The 16,451-nt window shown below is 38.5% G+C and overlaps 1 protein-coding gene across 3 annotated transcripts in view; it reads right to left on the reverse strand.

The window, feature by feature from the left end:
• Positions 1–16,451, reverse strand: part of LOC121419808 (ubiquitin carboxyl-terminal hydrolase 25-like) — a 53,178-nt gene that overhangs the window by 12,068 nt on the left and 24,659 nt on the right. For 2 of the 3 annotated variants that reach the window (XM_041614271.1, XM_041614268.1), the window contains exons 4-16: positions 15,636–15,789; positions 14,617–14,709; positions 13,211–13,354; positions 12,157–12,245; positions 11,240–11,471; positions 9,848–9,975; positions 8,564–8,659; positions 6,489–6,695; positions 5,111–5,433; positions 3,733–3,803; positions 2,981–3,209; positions 1,956–2,116; positions 1,200–1,377 (exon numbers count right to left, since the gene is read on the reverse strand). In XM_041614271.1, coding sequence (XP_041470205.1) covers positions 1,200–1,377; positions 1,956–2,116; positions 2,981–3,209; positions 3,733–3,803; positions 5,111–5,433; positions 6,489–6,695; positions 8,564–8,659; positions 9,848–9,975; positions 11,240–11,471; positions 12,157–12,245; positions 13,211–13,354; positions 14,617–14,709; positions 15,636–15,789 — 2,105 coding nt within the window. The remainder of the gene's footprint in view (positions 1–1,199; positions 1,378–1,955; positions 2,117–2,980; positions 3,210–3,732; positions 3,804–5,110; positions 5,434–6,488; positions 6,696–8,563; positions 8,660–9,847; positions 9,976–11,239; positions 11,472–12,156; positions 12,246–13,210; positions 13,355–14,616; positions 14,710–15,635; positions 15,790–16,451) is intronic. The other variant, XM_041614270.1, reaches the window with a different exon arrangement.

Genomic DNA, 16,451 nt, shown 5'->3' on the forward strand with positions numbered 1-16,451 from the left:
CCATACTTAAACCACAAAAACCTGAGTTTGAGTTTAATACGATTTCAGAATACGGGCCTAAGAGTCTAAGCTTCGTCTTTCAGGAGGAACTGCACTGTAAAGATTCACACAAATATGAGACGCGCACACTGTGCAATCTCAGTGAAAGTACTAAGCTGATAGGAAAAAGAAATGGTGACCAAGAAAGACTAAATAATAATACCATCATGCTTATACATGTATAGTGCATATCACTGCCAAATGCATCCCTTTGCGCTTAAAGGGAAATGAAACCTTTGGAACAAATAGGCTGTGTAGAAACAGAAAATCTAAGAATAAGAATAAAGAAAGTTTGAGAAAAATCAGACAAATTAGAAAGTTATGAGCATTTGAATATTGCAATCACTAATGCTATGGAGATCCTCCCATTGGCAATGCGACAAGGATGTGTGATGTCAGTGATGAACAACTTTCCCTTTGGTGGACTATAAAATACCCTCAAAATGTCTCTTTTTGCTTTTTCTTATGATGATACAAACTCTTTATCCATGATGTATTCTTAAAAAATATGTATTACATGCCCTCATGTAGAAAGAACACATGATCTATGGATAGATGTGATAAAAGAGGCAATTCAAGTGAAATATATACTAAAGTAATGGGAGAGTTGTTCACAAGTGACATCACACATCTTTGTCGCATTGCCAATTTGCTATCTCCATAGCATTAGTGATCACAATATTCAAATGCTCATAACTTTCTCATTATTTGTCCGATTTTTCTCAAACTTTTGTTGATCTGTTTCTTTGATTTTTCTGTTTTCACAAAAGCTATCTTGTTTCAATGGTTTCATTCTCCTTTAATTGGATATTATTACCCTGGCATTTGCCCCACAGCCATTTAATGTAAAGCGCAGTAGCATATCAAGGAATAAATTCCTGCCAGGTACCCATTTACCTAACCTACATGTAGGTCGAGTGCAGTAAAATGTGGATAAATTTCTTGCTGAAGGAAATTACGCCATGGTTGGGATTCGAACCCACGACCCTCTGTTTCGAAGTCAAAAGACTAATCCACTGGGCCACAACGCTCCACACTAAGATCCCAGGATAAGCCAACTTTTTAAAGTCTACTTTTGGAGAACTAAATTATTTTATTGACTATTACCAAATAGCCTCCTTGCCTTGTGACTTATTATTGGGGTAACAAATATAACTTACGACTTGTCTCCATGCTGTCCTGATTGGTAAGGGGCGGTCCTCTCCTCGGTGACATGGCATCATCCTCGTCCCTCATAGGGACATCATCAAGAGGGACAACATCATTGTTAGTAGTGTTTGCTCCTCTTGATGTAATCTTCTCCCTGGTCCCACCGTCGGCTTGTCCTCTCTCTCCCTGCTAAGAGAATGGTTTTTTAGGTAAATGAAAAAAGTAGCAGTAAACACTGATTTCAAGAGAAAGTCTGCAAAACCAAGGTTAATAAATGTCACTATATCATTGTACATGTAGATCTAGATCTGGTAGTGGTATATTAGCTGATATTTTTAAAATTCTGAAATCTAAGCTGACTTACGATTGCAGTATATCAACGACACAGATAATACTTGGAAAAAAAAAATTAGACATTCGGCTGGAACGCCGTGCTTATTTCTCAGCAAGTACACCAATTTTTCCAGAATCCTTTGGCACCAACATCAATGTATCATCACCATAACCACCATCGCAATCACAACTATCATTATTATCGCAATCATCGGTAACATCCCCAGCAACAGCCCCAATTTCATCATCATCAACAGCAACATCTTCACCATCATCATCATCATCGTCTTCACCATCATCACCAATAGCAACATCTTCACCATCATTATCATCATAATCATCATCATCATCACCAATAGCAACATCTTCACCATCATTAACATCATCATCATCATCATTATCATCATCATCATCACCACCACCATCATCATTACCTGTTGAAGCTGAAGCTGCAACTGTTGTTGTCGGCGTAGCTGCACTTGCTCGTCCCACTGCTTCAGCTCCTCTTCAAATTTCTGGTTGTCGTCGACGATGAGTTGTCGGAGGTCGTTGGCCAGGTCATCCAAGTTGATCAGACCAGTTTCTGCATGGACCTCTGTAAAGAAACAATAAAATTGAACCATAAAAGGGCTGGACTTAGTGAAGGTATTGAAGTAGTCTGCTGGGCAAACCCTTCAATCGAGTTAAGGGTCTGAATGTGCAGCCTACTCATGCCTTGTGTACTGAAGGCCGTATTGGAACAGCAAGTTTTGTATGTGCTAGTCTTTGCGTGGAGGCACACTCGTTGATCAAAGTTCCAATCAGGGTCTGCGCCTGCAGACTAGTATTAAAGTACAGCATCATGTCTCCATTGTGCAAGAAGTCATCAAAAAATGGTCTTGAAATTTTGCATTAGCTTTGTGAATTTCAGAGAAAAAGTAAACTGCTGAACAGACATTGCTGATAGAACATACCTTCCTACCTTTTTGTGATCACTGAAGCAAAATCTGTAAATATTTGGGGGTCATGACTTGACAAGTCCAATTTCTGAATGATCTAATTATATCCTTTTATTTGATACATAATTCTCAATATTTGAAATTGAATACTGAATCTTGTGAACATCCCAAACCCCTGTACAAATTTGATGGAGAAAATGCTTCACTTTAATTTCATTTGTCGAAACATGTTCCAACATTAGTCAAGACGATCAATAATAATAATATGTCTGTAAAGCGCTTAGAGACGTCGTTCCGATGTATTAAGCGCTATATAAATGCGGAATATTATTATTATATTATATATCATGAATCTTATGTAAAAGTAAAGCATATAATGTCCTTAATCAAAATCCTGAATGGATGAGCCAGGATTATCAAAGCATTCAAATTGATATGATACAGATCTGCAAAAACCTATAAGAAAACCACATACAGAACATAACACATCCCCGCAAAATGAGATCTTACATGTAGCTTACCTTCAAATAGCGCTCGGTTACCAGACTCAACATACATGACACAATAGGCACTAGCGTTACCGTCTCCTCCTAATGACACCCTCTCTAGCTCCTCCCATGTTACCTCGGTAACGGCGATGTCATTGAATTTGATCCACACGTTCCTTTTGTGGTTTAGAATGTAGGCCCAGTAGTGACCGGCTAGGGCTTGACCTTCGTGAACTAGGACAGCATGGAGGCGGTACTTTTGCTACGATGGATAACGAGGATAATAAAGATGTTAATGATATGAGCAATGTAACTTCTAAGAAAATATTGTGAAGGGCGAAATGCCCCATAATGTTAAAAATAATCCAAGCTTTCAAAAGAGGCCCTCTGAATAAAGAAAGAAAAGAAGTAATAAGAATCATTTGAGCCAAGTGTGACAAATATTTATGAAGAAATAAAGAAATGAGAGCAAGTTGAATAAATTTTTTTAAAGGATGGATATGACCTAATAATAATATGTAACATTTACATAGCGCTGAATACAAATACAAAGATTTCACTGAAATTGTCAGCACCGACAATTTAGTCAGTGCTGACAACTTTCATGAAACACCCACCCGGGTCCCGTAACACAAAACTCACCCATGATCGTAGAACATTTTTCTACAATCGATTCCATAGACTACAATGTACAATCAATCATAAAAAATTAAGCATACGATCAATCGCTAACCTTTGTGTTACAGAACCCTGATCCCTTTTAGATTTAAGATAAGGAAACTCACATATTTGAGCTCAGCTTCCTCATATGTTGTATGAATCTTCTCTTCCACTTTGGCAATCTCATGGTGCAAGTCTGGATATCAAGAAAAATGGTGAAAAATAAGGAATATTGGAAACTGACTTGTGTTAAGCACGGATCAAAGTAGTTATCAAGGACCGAATACTACCTCATGGCACCTTTAACCCTTATTAAACTGGGGGGACCCCCCTCGACAAATTTTTTGTCACTACGCCACTGCGCAGATTATTTTAACTGCGCTGCTCACTCACTTTTTACTTTCAAGTCTTACGCATCTTTTGAGGCAAAACTTGCGACGCTCGGATACGCAGTTTCAAATTTACATGCCATTTTATAAGTGCCTGTCAGTCCTAAAATTGCTCAAAAATAAGATTCCGTGTTGTGATCGTGCAATCAACAAGATCTGAGGGGGGGGGGTTCAAATTGAACCCCCCCCCTGTATATCTTGGTCTGAAATAGCCCAGTTCAAATAGGACTAAATGGGGCTAAAAGCTCAGAGAGACAACAACTAGTGTCGACTTTCTTTTGATATTTTCTCTGAATTTTTCTTTTCTTATTGCCCCATCAATACTGGTAATTATAGCATTATAGCAATTGGTTATCTTTTCTATTGCAAAAATTCATCATTACAAATGCTGATTTTAATTGTAAAAATTACAGAGGCTTGTCAGTCACAGCAACAAGAAATATATACAAACTGCATTCCAAGTATTGTAGTTGAATCATTAACAGGATGAGATATATCTAGGACTTGTTTTTATTATAACTGTTATATAATAACAAATTTGAAATAGCAGTTCAGGTATCCTGAAATCATTTGATTTGCTTGGATGATAGTAGATTTGTTATAGAATTTGTGTATCATAAGAGGGGGTGTTTCACAAAGATGTACATGTAAAGTGTGACTTAGAGTCGCACTCAATGCCAGTGGCATGCCGTATAAAGGGCATCACTAGTCTTTTCATGCCAATTTTGTGAAACAACCCCCCCCCCCCAAGTTTTTTGTAATGGGACCTTGGTCAATAGGTCTCCAGGACCATGTTGTACAAAGACTTACAATTGATCCGATCAAGTAACTATGGAAATCCATCAGTGTCACAATTTTTTCTTCCAAAAATTTGCACAATGTCCTTTTTATGCAAAGAGAAGTGCAATGAATTTTCAAGAAAACAATGAATACATGAATATACATCACATCGAGAAAATATTTTGAACAAACATGCATAATAGATGTTGACGTTGCTGGCCGTCCATAGTTGCGATTGATCGGATCAATTGTAACTCATTGTACAACAGGACCCAGTATGAACTAAAATTACTTTAAAAGGTTTTATTGGAACAGACAAGAAATGAGAACTGACCTTTGACCTCACTCATGACCTCCGTTCTCCATCTCTTCAGGCACCCTTGTAAGATATCTAGCTCAGAATCGGTAATGTGGCCAGGCTTAGGCGAAGGCAGCTCATGCTTCATTGACGGTCCTGGGCTGGTACCGCTGGGGCCCCCAGAGGTGTGGCCGGGGGAACCAGCGGTGGAGTGGTGTAATGAGGGCTTGTCTAGAAGGTTCAACGGTGGTGGCTTCTGGTACCTTGGGACTTTGGAAGACACTGTTGGTGAGCTGGAGAGAGAGGTGGGGCTGGGTGGGGAGAAGGGAAGCTGCATGGGCTGAAGGTTTGGTGAGGATCTGAAATAGATACATACAGACAGAGAAGAGAGCGAGAGATGACAGAGAGGAAAAAATACAGAGGGATAGATTGATTAGAGAGAATTTTCTATTATCCTTTATTATTTTCAATCAAATTTTGTGGGTGGCTCTACCTTGAATAATTTTTTAAAAATAAAAAGGTAAAATTTCCAATAAATCCCTCCCTCCATCCATTTTTCCATGCATCCGCCCGCCAGCCCCTCCCTCCCTCCTCCCTCCCTCCCCCTCTCTCCCTCCACCAATCTATCCATCCATCCACCCACCCATCTATCCATCCATCTATCCATCCTTCCTTCCATCCATCCATCCTTCCTTTCATCCATCCATCCATCCACCCCTCCCTCCCTCCATCTATCCATCCATCTATCCACCCATCCATTCATCCACCCCTCCCTCCCTCCCTCCATCCATCCATCCACCCCTCCCTCCCTCCCTCCATCCATCCATCCATTCATCCATCCACCCATCCATCCATCAATCCATCCATCCAACCATCCATCTCCCATCCATCAACCCATCCCTCCCTCCATCCATCTATCCACCCATCCATTCATCCATCCATCCACCCATCTATCCATCCGCCCCTCCCTCCCTCCATCCATCCATCAACCCAACCATCCCTCCATCCATCCACCCATCCATCCATCCACCCACACATCCATCAACCCAACCATCCCTCCATCCATCCACCCATCCATCCACCCACACATCCATCCATCCATCTATCCATCCACCTATCCATCCATCAATCTATCCAACCATCCATCCATCAACCCATCCACCCATCCATCCATCCAACCAACCATCCCTCCATCCATCCACCCATCCATCCATCAATCCATCCATCTACCCATCAATCTCCCATCCATCAACCCATCCCTCCCTCCATCCATCCATCTATCCACCCATCCTTCCATCTATCCATCCATCCACCCATCCATCCATCCACCCACCCATCCATCCATCCATCCACCTATCCATCCATCAATCTATCCAACCATCCATCCATCTACCCACCCATCTATCCCTCTTACCCTGGTCTTGGGCTATTCTTTGCTGACCCACATGGCGAGGCCATCTCCACATCTTCATTGGCAGAGTTATTATTGCAGCTAGTCCGAGGGCTTCCCATCCCATCCAGATGCCGTTGTTCCGGGCATCCGCTGTTTGCATATTCTAACGTGTATTGAAGGACATCGTATAAAGGCATTCGCTTAGCACCGCTTCCATAGCATAAAAATCTATTTCAGAGCAAATAACCAGAAAAAGTAATTTGGTAGGATGACAGGATATCAGAAGGAGAACGAGGAGCTACTTGAATTCTGTTTTATTTTCACCTATAATAATAATGATGGTAGATAACAATATCCCATAGTTTTATAGTGCATATCACATCAAAGTCTAATGTCTCAAGGCATAATACAGATATTACCCTGGCTTTAACCAAGCAAACATGCACAGAACACATTTTTTTTTCTACAACTAAACAATTCTGTATATTCATTCTCTACATGTATTTCATTCTACATTTCATATAGGCAGAAACCTTACGGAAGCATAGCAATATACTGGTTCTTACTCTCGCCTTGCAATCAGAGAGTCTTTTTCAATTCAGTTCAATAAAGGTTTATCAAAAACATGCGTTGCAGCCAAAGGCTGAATACAAACATATGTACAATTTTACAATAACAAAATAATACTCAAGTACAAACATGACATGAAAAATTAAATAAAATCACTTGTAGTTCTTATTATAATACAAGGAAATAAATTGTTGAAAGTAAATAAAATCATACATTGTATTGAACATTATAAATATTAAATACGCAAATTATAACCACCACAATGAGGCACATTGTACATGCATGAAGGAAAGGTACTTAGAAAAGAAAAGATGGGAAAGGATCAAGACGGCATAGGGAGACAGACAGAGAAAGGTGGGTAAGTGGAAAAGTTCATTAAAAGGAGATTTAGGTAGAAAGTACGGAGAGAGGATTGGGCCGGAAAGATGAAGAAAGTAGTGGCAGAGATTGAAAACAAACAAAGCATGCATTTATTTCAACTTGGGTTCAATTCCCAGTCAAGGTGTAATTTCCTTCAGCAAGATATTCATTTACATCACCCTGCACTTGACCCAGGTGATGTAAACGGGTACAAGCAGGAAGGAATATCTCAAAAAGATCTGATGTGACAACTGACATTGATAGCTCAGCTTAGGCTGGAATACATAGGAGCCCTTCAGGGTTCCCAGCTTTTCAAGAAAGCTAAATTCCCTGATTTTTCCCCCTATGAAATTTAAAATTCCCTGATAATTATTTAAACCCATTCTTAGTTTCACATGTTTTCAAATTTGTTGACGTGAATTACATTTAAAAAAAAACCTAAAAAACCACCATAACCAGTCATTCAATGGATGTTGTTTTGAAATGCAACAAAATATACCAGAGTGTGACTGACTACCGTGCTTTCGACTTTTGGGCCGATCAAAATTCCCCAGTTTTTTCCCTCATTTCAGGCATTTTTCCCTGATTTGAGGTAATTCTTATCAAATTCCCTGATATTTTCCCTGACTGGAAAAAAGTAAAATAATTTTCCCTGATGGGCTGGGAACCCTGACCTTTAGTACATGACAAGGTGGATATGTGTGCATAATCATCCTCTCCATCGCCTTCATCTTCACCATTTCACCATCATCTTCATCCTTATCATCTCCATCTTCATTGCTCAAATTACATTACTGCTGTTTTTCATGAAATGTACTGTATATCGATTCTGCTGTATTAATGTATTATATTAATCAATGAGTTTTAACCTGGGGTTGTCATTTTTTCAAGCAATCTGCTTATGATGACAATCCTTCTCCTGCAAATTGTAAATGTTAACTAATTTGGTATGAGATCAGTTTTGTTTTCAGTAATGATAATTTTAGTACATTTAGTTATGATTCATGCCAAAAAAGTTCTCAATATACTATGTTTGTTATGTTATGGAAAATGTATTATATACGAATGATGTAATTGCAGAAGTAAACAATAAAATCGAATCAAATCAAATTATGCATCTCATATATCTTCATTATCATTTCACCAATGCATCGATCAGTTCCTACCTTTCTAATCTAGACTGCAGTTCACTATACTGTAGGCGAAGGATGGCAACTTCTTCCCGCTTTTTTCTAACAACTTCCCTGTTAGCATCCATATATCTGCATACAACCAAAAAGATATTAAAGGTCAAGTCCACCTCAGAAAAATGTTGATTTAAATCAATAGAGAAAAATCAGAGAAGCACAATGCTGAAAATTTCATCAAAATCGGATGTAAAATAAGAAAGTTAAGACATTTCAAAGTTTCGCTTATTTTCAACAAAATAGTTATATGAACGAGCCAGTTACATCCAAATGAGAGAGTCGATGACGTCACTCACTCACTATTTCTTTTGTTTTTTATTGTTTGAATTATACAATATTTCAATTTTAACGAATTTGATGATTAGGACCTCATTGCCTTAAGCACAAAATGTTAAAATAATGGAATTCCACGTGCTCAGGGAGGAATGAAACTTCATTTCACATGACAATGACGAGAAAATAAAAATATTTCATATATTAAAATACAAAAGAAATAGTGAGTGAGTGATGTCATCAACTCTCTCATTTGGATGTAACTGGCTCGTTCATATAACTATTTTGTTGAAAATAAGCGAAACTTTAAAATGTTATAACTTTCTTATTTTACATCCGATTTTGATGAAATTTTTAGTGTTATGCTTGTTGAATTTTTCTCTTTTTATTCAAATCAAGTTTTTGTTGGGGTGGACTTGTCCTTTAAGTAATTGTTGAAAAGTATAGAATAATTCATTCAACTTCGACGTAACATAACAATGACGAGTTACACGAAAATAGCAAAATGATGTAATCACACTTTGTGAGGTGAACCTACCTACATCAACTTTTCGCCAATCCTATTATCACTTGAAACAATAATAATAGTGTTCCCATGTGATGTCACAAGCAATCCTACCGGAACAAATCAAAATTAAGAACTCATGATTGTTTTAGATTTACCCCAAACTGGATCTTTTTTATCCTCCAACGGAACATATATTCAGATTTGCCAACCTGACCACCGACATTTCAGTATTTTAAAAACTGAAAAATCAGTATTTTGGTATGGAAATCAGCATTTTCAAAGAAACACCATAGGATAATGCATAAACACTGCAAATATAGACATCATTATTTTGCATGAAAACATCAGTATTCTTCTCATTTTTCAGCACAAAAAAGTAACATTTAACAGCTCTGTATATTGTTCTGAACACGCTTTTTACATTATTATGAAACACATATATTCACATGTGGGACTATGGGGAAAAAATAATATGACCATACCTATCCATGTAAAGTAGTGAAGGGAATTTAAATTGGTTGTGTATTTTCTCTGGCCGGCCAAGCTCTTGGTTGAATTGAAATCTTGAAAGCTCGAAGATTAAAACATGGGGTAACCTTGTGAACCAGTGCTAGAATAAAAAAAAAGAACAAAATAGACAAAAATAATAGTCAAGGAAAATATCATATGATAAAGGGTGGTGATTTTTTTCTACCTGATTGCTAAGAATGCATGAATGCTCGTAAGCAAGCAACCAGTGGATGGACAGCTTAAGATCCTCTCTGAGAGACCTGGTAATGCGGATTAATGCCTTACCAAAGGTCACTAGCACACCAAGTGGGAAGCGAACCCGGGTCATCAGAATCCCGAACCCCCACTCTACCGACTGAGCTATAGCACCTCCTATCAAAATCAATCTAGGTGTAGCAAAACACATATATGAAATAAGAATATTGCTCATTATTAAAAAAATATGGGGGTTATTTATACATTAGCTCACTTTCCCTGAATTCAAGCTCTTAAAAGAGTGGTATTTACAAAAGCCCACACTACAATAATTCCCTGGACCAAACAAGCTCTCTAATTTAACTGATCTTCTAACCTCTCTGTAGGCAGACTATTGCTATCTTCTGAGAAACAGAAGGGTTTTCACAATTTTCATGACTTTCCAGAAATCCCTGAATTATCTCTGCGCAAAACCTCTTATGCCAATCGGTAAGTTCTTTCTGCTTAGACTGTTATGATCACCTGGGAATCACAAGGGGACTCACAAAATTCAGGATCTTCAAGAATTCACTGAATTAATTCCATTACCAGGGCCCCACTGCACAAAAGTTACTATTATAGTAACTTTGCCATCCAATGGTAACTACCATGGCAACGATGCTCACCATCCAATCAAAATCAATGATTCCATGGAAGTTACCATTGCATAGCAAAGTTACCATAATGGTGTCTTTACTTAAAGGTAAATGCTAGTTTTGGTAACGATATCAAAATGAGTTCGTACAGAATCCAATGAAATGACCACCAAAGTGTCTGTTTGTATAAATATAACATATGTGCCAAATGATTCTGGAAGAAATTGTGAGAAATCAGCAAATAAGCACAAGATTCAGGTAGAGCGTCGGGCCCGACATTCAAAGCAACAATTATACACTGTCCCACGTGTGCTTATCTGTGTTGGAAATCTTTAGTCTGAACATTTTTCAGCGTAGATTTCAAGATTTCACGAAGTTCAGTTTATGTAACTGTACCAGATCTAGATCCTCGATGATATACTGGCAATTAAGCCTTGTTTTACAGACTTTCTCATGAAATCAGTGTTTACTGCAACTACTGGAATTTCTCTTTAAACAGTGCCCACATTTCACCAAATCAACTCGGCTTCTTACCTCCTGTGCTGATCTGTAGGTTGCATCTCCATTGACCGTTTCGATTTCCGCCTTGGACATGGATGCCTCCAGGCTCTGGTGAAGGTCATTATAACCGTTGATCTGTAGAGGGCACTGTCCGAAAGTCTCAAGGTTACTGAAGACCTTGCCCTCGTTGATACCTTCGGCCTTGTACTGACCGTAGAAGAGGTCTAGCATAGGGTTCTTGTTGGTACTCTCACCTCCTTCAGCTCTGCAACAGGATTATTATGATTATCATCATCATCATTACCATTCAGCAGCATCACCATTACCATCACCATCTTCATTGTAATCATTATTCTCATTATCATTATTTGTTTGGCATCAAAACTGTACCTTTGAGGCAAAAAAACACCAGGGGGCCGTTTTATAAAGCTGTTCGTAAGTCAAGAGCGGCTTTCAGAACGTTTCTTACGCGCTAAACCATCTCCAATGAATATACCATTTACCAGAAGAAAGGATCACCAGTCGTCCTTAAAGTCGCACTTAACTTACGAACGACTTTACGGATGATGGGAACATTTTCTTCGGTCATAACTCAATTACATAGGGATATCACATAGCACAAGAAAGGATCACCAGTCGTGCGTAAAGTCATTCGTATCTTACGAACAGCTTTATGAAACACCCTAAAGCTGTTCGTAAGTTAAGAGCAACTTTAAGAATGACTGGTGATCCTTTCTTACGCGCTAAATAATCACCAACATGTAAGGGTGAACATCATTTACCACAAGAAAGGATCACCAGTCGTTCTTAAAGTTAAACTTACGAACAGCTATATGTAACACCCACCAGGACCCTTGCCTCGCAATGTACATGCAACTGATTGGGGTTGCACATGTGGGTTAATAAAATGGAAGAGGAACATACCATTCAGGAGAATGGGGGTGACTTACCCTTCATTCTGTGAGGGATGTCCTGATGTGTCTAATTTGAAGGCCTCTTCTAACCATTCCAAGAGTTTATGAGTAAACTCACTAACATCCTATAGAAAAAAAACATGACATAGCATTTTTAAAAGATTAAAGTAATCAATATCTTTGATGACAATGAGCTATGAATTGATAGTTTTAATCAGCATTTATAAGTATAGGCTACTTGTATAAGAACACTCAAAGGGATATATAATACTAGCTCAAAGTTAACATCAGTTACTAAAAGTACAAAACCATTTTTTAATATTTTAGTCACAATTGTTTTTCATAAAATTTATGTCACAACTTCAGGTTAATCATCATAAATTAAGTAATATTTTCCTCTAAAATTCTGATTATTTGTGCTTTAGACACAGTCATTTACCTTTTTGTTGTTTATTATAACTGACATCAATAAGAGCTTACCTTTTAATTATCAGCACCTCCATCACTGAAAGCTACTTTAAGGATCAAAGTGGTTCCTCTCCCTCCAAGTGGATCCCCCTACCCTTTCCTATAGTTTTATTGATAACTGAAACCACTAACGGCTCACATGTTAGTTATCTGTACCTCCACAACCGAAAGCTAAGTTGAGGATTACAGTGGTTGTCCCCCCCCACCCCCCGGCCGTCTCCCCCTACCCCTTCTGAACGTGTAGTTCTATTGATAACTGACACAACTGATGGCCTACCTGTTGGTTATCTGTACCTCCACAACCGAAAGCTACTTTGAGGATTACAGTGGTTCCCCCCTCCCCATCCCCCTCCAAGTAGAACCCCCTATATTGACACCAATGATGGCCTACCTGTTGGTTGTCTGCACCTCCACCACTGAAAGCTGCTTTGAGGATCAAAGTGGTTCCCCCCCTATCCATCCCCCCTCCAAGTAGAACCCCCTATATTGACACCATTGATGGCCTACCTGTTGGTTGTCTGCACCTCCACCACTGAAAGCTGCTTTGAGGATCACAGTGGTTCCCCCCCTCCCCATCCCCCCTCCAAGTAGAACCCCTATATTGACACCAATGATGGCCTACCTGTTGGTTATCTGCACCTCCACCACTGAAAGCTGCTTTGAGGATCTGGACAGACTTGGAAGGGTCCACATACTTTCTATTGGTACCAAGCATCAGGGCAAACAGAGATCTGAGCTCCGACATGAATAAAAGATTTCTGTGATTCTGTATAAATCAAAATCATATTACGTGGGTAAGATGGACTAATCAGTGCATTGGCTGGGCTGTGGCTTGTCAATATGTGATCATTTCTCAATCATGAAAAAAAAATGAACAAGACAGTGGAATATATTCCTTGACAAAACTTGATAATTGTTTTTGAGGCTGATATACGTCAACGTATCATGGTTTTCACTGCTGGCCATGATCGAACATCATATTCAGATGAGATGCCACATTTTATATTAGTTTCCATAAAGAATTGTTACATTTCTGAATAAGTAAATCCAGCCCTACAGTATAATGTATACAGCTCAAGTGTAGTGAAGTACTAATGTTCATCTAATAATAACATAAAAAATAGGCATTTATTTGGTGCCATTTAGGAGGCACAAAAGGTTTCGTATTCCTGTGACTTGGGTTCCATACCCACTTGGTGCGCTAGTGCCTTTGGTAAGGCATTTAAATTCTCATTACCAGGTCCCTCGGAGAAGACATTACGCTGTCGATCCTCTGGTTGGTTGCTTGCTTACAAGCATTCATGCTTTACCAATCAGGTAAATAATCACTACCAGTTACCATACACATAGATATAATCTATTCCGAGACACGCTGTTATTTCTATTATTTCCCCAGCTTCAGCTCGAGCTGCCTTTCAAGGTCATTCAAGGAGTTAATCCTAGCAGGTATATCCATTCACCTAACCTGGGTTGAGTGCAGCACAAGGAAAACACGCCATGACTGGGATTCGGACCCACGTCCCTCTGATTGAAAGACAAGAGTCAAAACCACTAGACCACGATGCCACCATATGTCAAAGAATGTAATGAAAAAAAGACACACGTGTTACATGGAAACTATCTATTGAAATATTTGAAAGCATAAATAAAATTTCACATAAGTTTGAAGTACAATCAGAAAAGATTTAATGAAACTGAGTTGCAGAAGATGCATTTTTTTACTTTGAGTGAATACACTACCAGTCACGGTTTTTGGGTCTACTGTTGGCTGGCCTGTTGGAGCCGGAGAGCAATGGATTCAGTCCACTGAATCTATTGTTCTCTGGTTCTCGACGGATGACAGCGGGCCGAGGAATTGTGACTGTTAGTGTAAGAAGCATATTTTATTGCATTTGTTGTATTTTTTGTAAAATATTGTTGTGTAATATGATATGAATTTTGTTTATGTAAAGACTTGTATCTTTTGATATTTTTATGGACAATAAAGTACCTCAAATGAGGATAAATAGAAGAAAAAAATCTACTTACATGACTGTTGGCATCTCCCGTCCCTGTGTTTTTGGCAGGTTGAGGGCTGAAGTTGAGCACCAGTTGACGGAAGGCAGGAAGATGAAATAGTGACTGAAGGGATTGAGAAAGAAAAAAACAGCAATGAAGACAAATTAGTTCCCGAATTACAAGTCTTGATTTGCTTGATTTCACGATCACTAAACTATGCAATATGAATGAACATAGGATGGACATGACCTCATATAATTCAGCCTTTCGACTCCTTGATGATCTTTGACCTCACCTTTCTCATAACCTCACATGTGGTACTACCCAAGAATCATTTGTACCAAGTATGAACATAATTGATCAAGAAATGAAGAAATGAGAGCAAGTTGAACAGAAACTTTAACCATTTTTGTAACAGAACAACAGACCAACAGGAAAAGTGATCACTAGGTCTCTGCTGAACTTTGTTCAGGTGAGACAAAAAAATAATGAAAGGGAGGAAACATTACACAGAGTGGCTATGTATACCAAAATGTCACCTTTTCTGTCAGACATGGACATCTTTATATCCAAGTATAACCTGAAACTACATTAAATCCCTGCCATATCAATTATCTTTTGCATGTCCATACTTAAAATTGACTTCTAAAGCAAAGCCCTAGGACTACTTAATGAAATAAATGTACATGTATCCAACAAACGTTAATAGAAGAGAAAATGTGTGTGTGTTTTTTTTTTTTTTATTTACATTTCATTCACTTTAGATATTAAACTAGTAGAATGCCAACTTTTTAAATATTAATTCTGACATTTCTAACAAACATCTACAAACAATTGTTTTGATTTGATTTGATAATTTGGCCCAAAAATGAAATATTGAAATGTCTTGGATAGCATAACAAGGTAATGGTTCTTGATTAACTGAATTAAAATTGCCACAGGAATAGGCAAATGCATCTTTTACGCTTAGATGATGTTTGTAATGGTGTTATTCTATTGTTCTTTAACCGACACAGATAAGATGGCATGGGACCAATATTTATTTTTACCTGTATAACAGCAGAGAACCAGCATGTGTTGCCTACATTCTTTAGTCCTACCGGCCAGCCGCTTTCCCTCTGCCTATCATGAGGATTGAGAGGGTCGACGAACCATGTATTGCTTCTACCTTGACCTGCATCACGTATGCTCTGTTCAAGAACTCTACAAGTGGGGAAAGAAAACAATGAATTAAACATTGTAACATAATGATGATAATAATAGCTGAATTTATGCATTTTTTGCAGAGCGTAACTATTATTCCTCAACTTTACCTCCAGCTACCACTTAATCAGCAGTGCTCAGTCTATGCAAGGAATCAAGCCTACCAGGTACCGATTCCGCTCACCTGGGTTGAGTGCAGCACAGTGTGGATCAATTTCTTGCTGAAGGAAATTACACCATCGCTGGGATTTGAATCCACAACCCTCTGTTTGAAGGTCTGGAGACTAATCCAATGGGCCACAACGCTTCGTATGATGAATGAAATGATAACGTGGTCTAAGAGTGTATTATTTATGACATGCTCTGTTCGAGGATTCTACCAGTGGCAGAAGAATAAACAATGAATGAAACGTTAATACGATAGACTGATGTAAATTCTTCTCATTCATCCAGTCCTGTAAAACATGACATAAAAAAAATTGTAAATAACAACTCACTGTTGCAAAATTTTGCCAATTACCATTTGGCTCCTACGGGTGAATGATGATCGCTATAAAGGGGAGGTCCTTTAATGTGTGAGATTGTGCAGATTCTATGTCCAGCACACGAAAGACAGCTTAAAATCTTCGAATCTCCTACATTATACGGGCATTCCCTTCGCC

This window comes from Lytechinus variegatus, chromosome 8, assembly GCF_018143015.1.
Source record: "Lytechinus variegatus isolate NC3 chromosome 8, Lvar_3.0, whole genome shotgun sequence".
NCBI lineage: Eukaryota > Metazoa > Echinodermata > Echinoidea > Temnopleuroida > Toxopneustidae > Lytechinus > Lytechinus variegatus.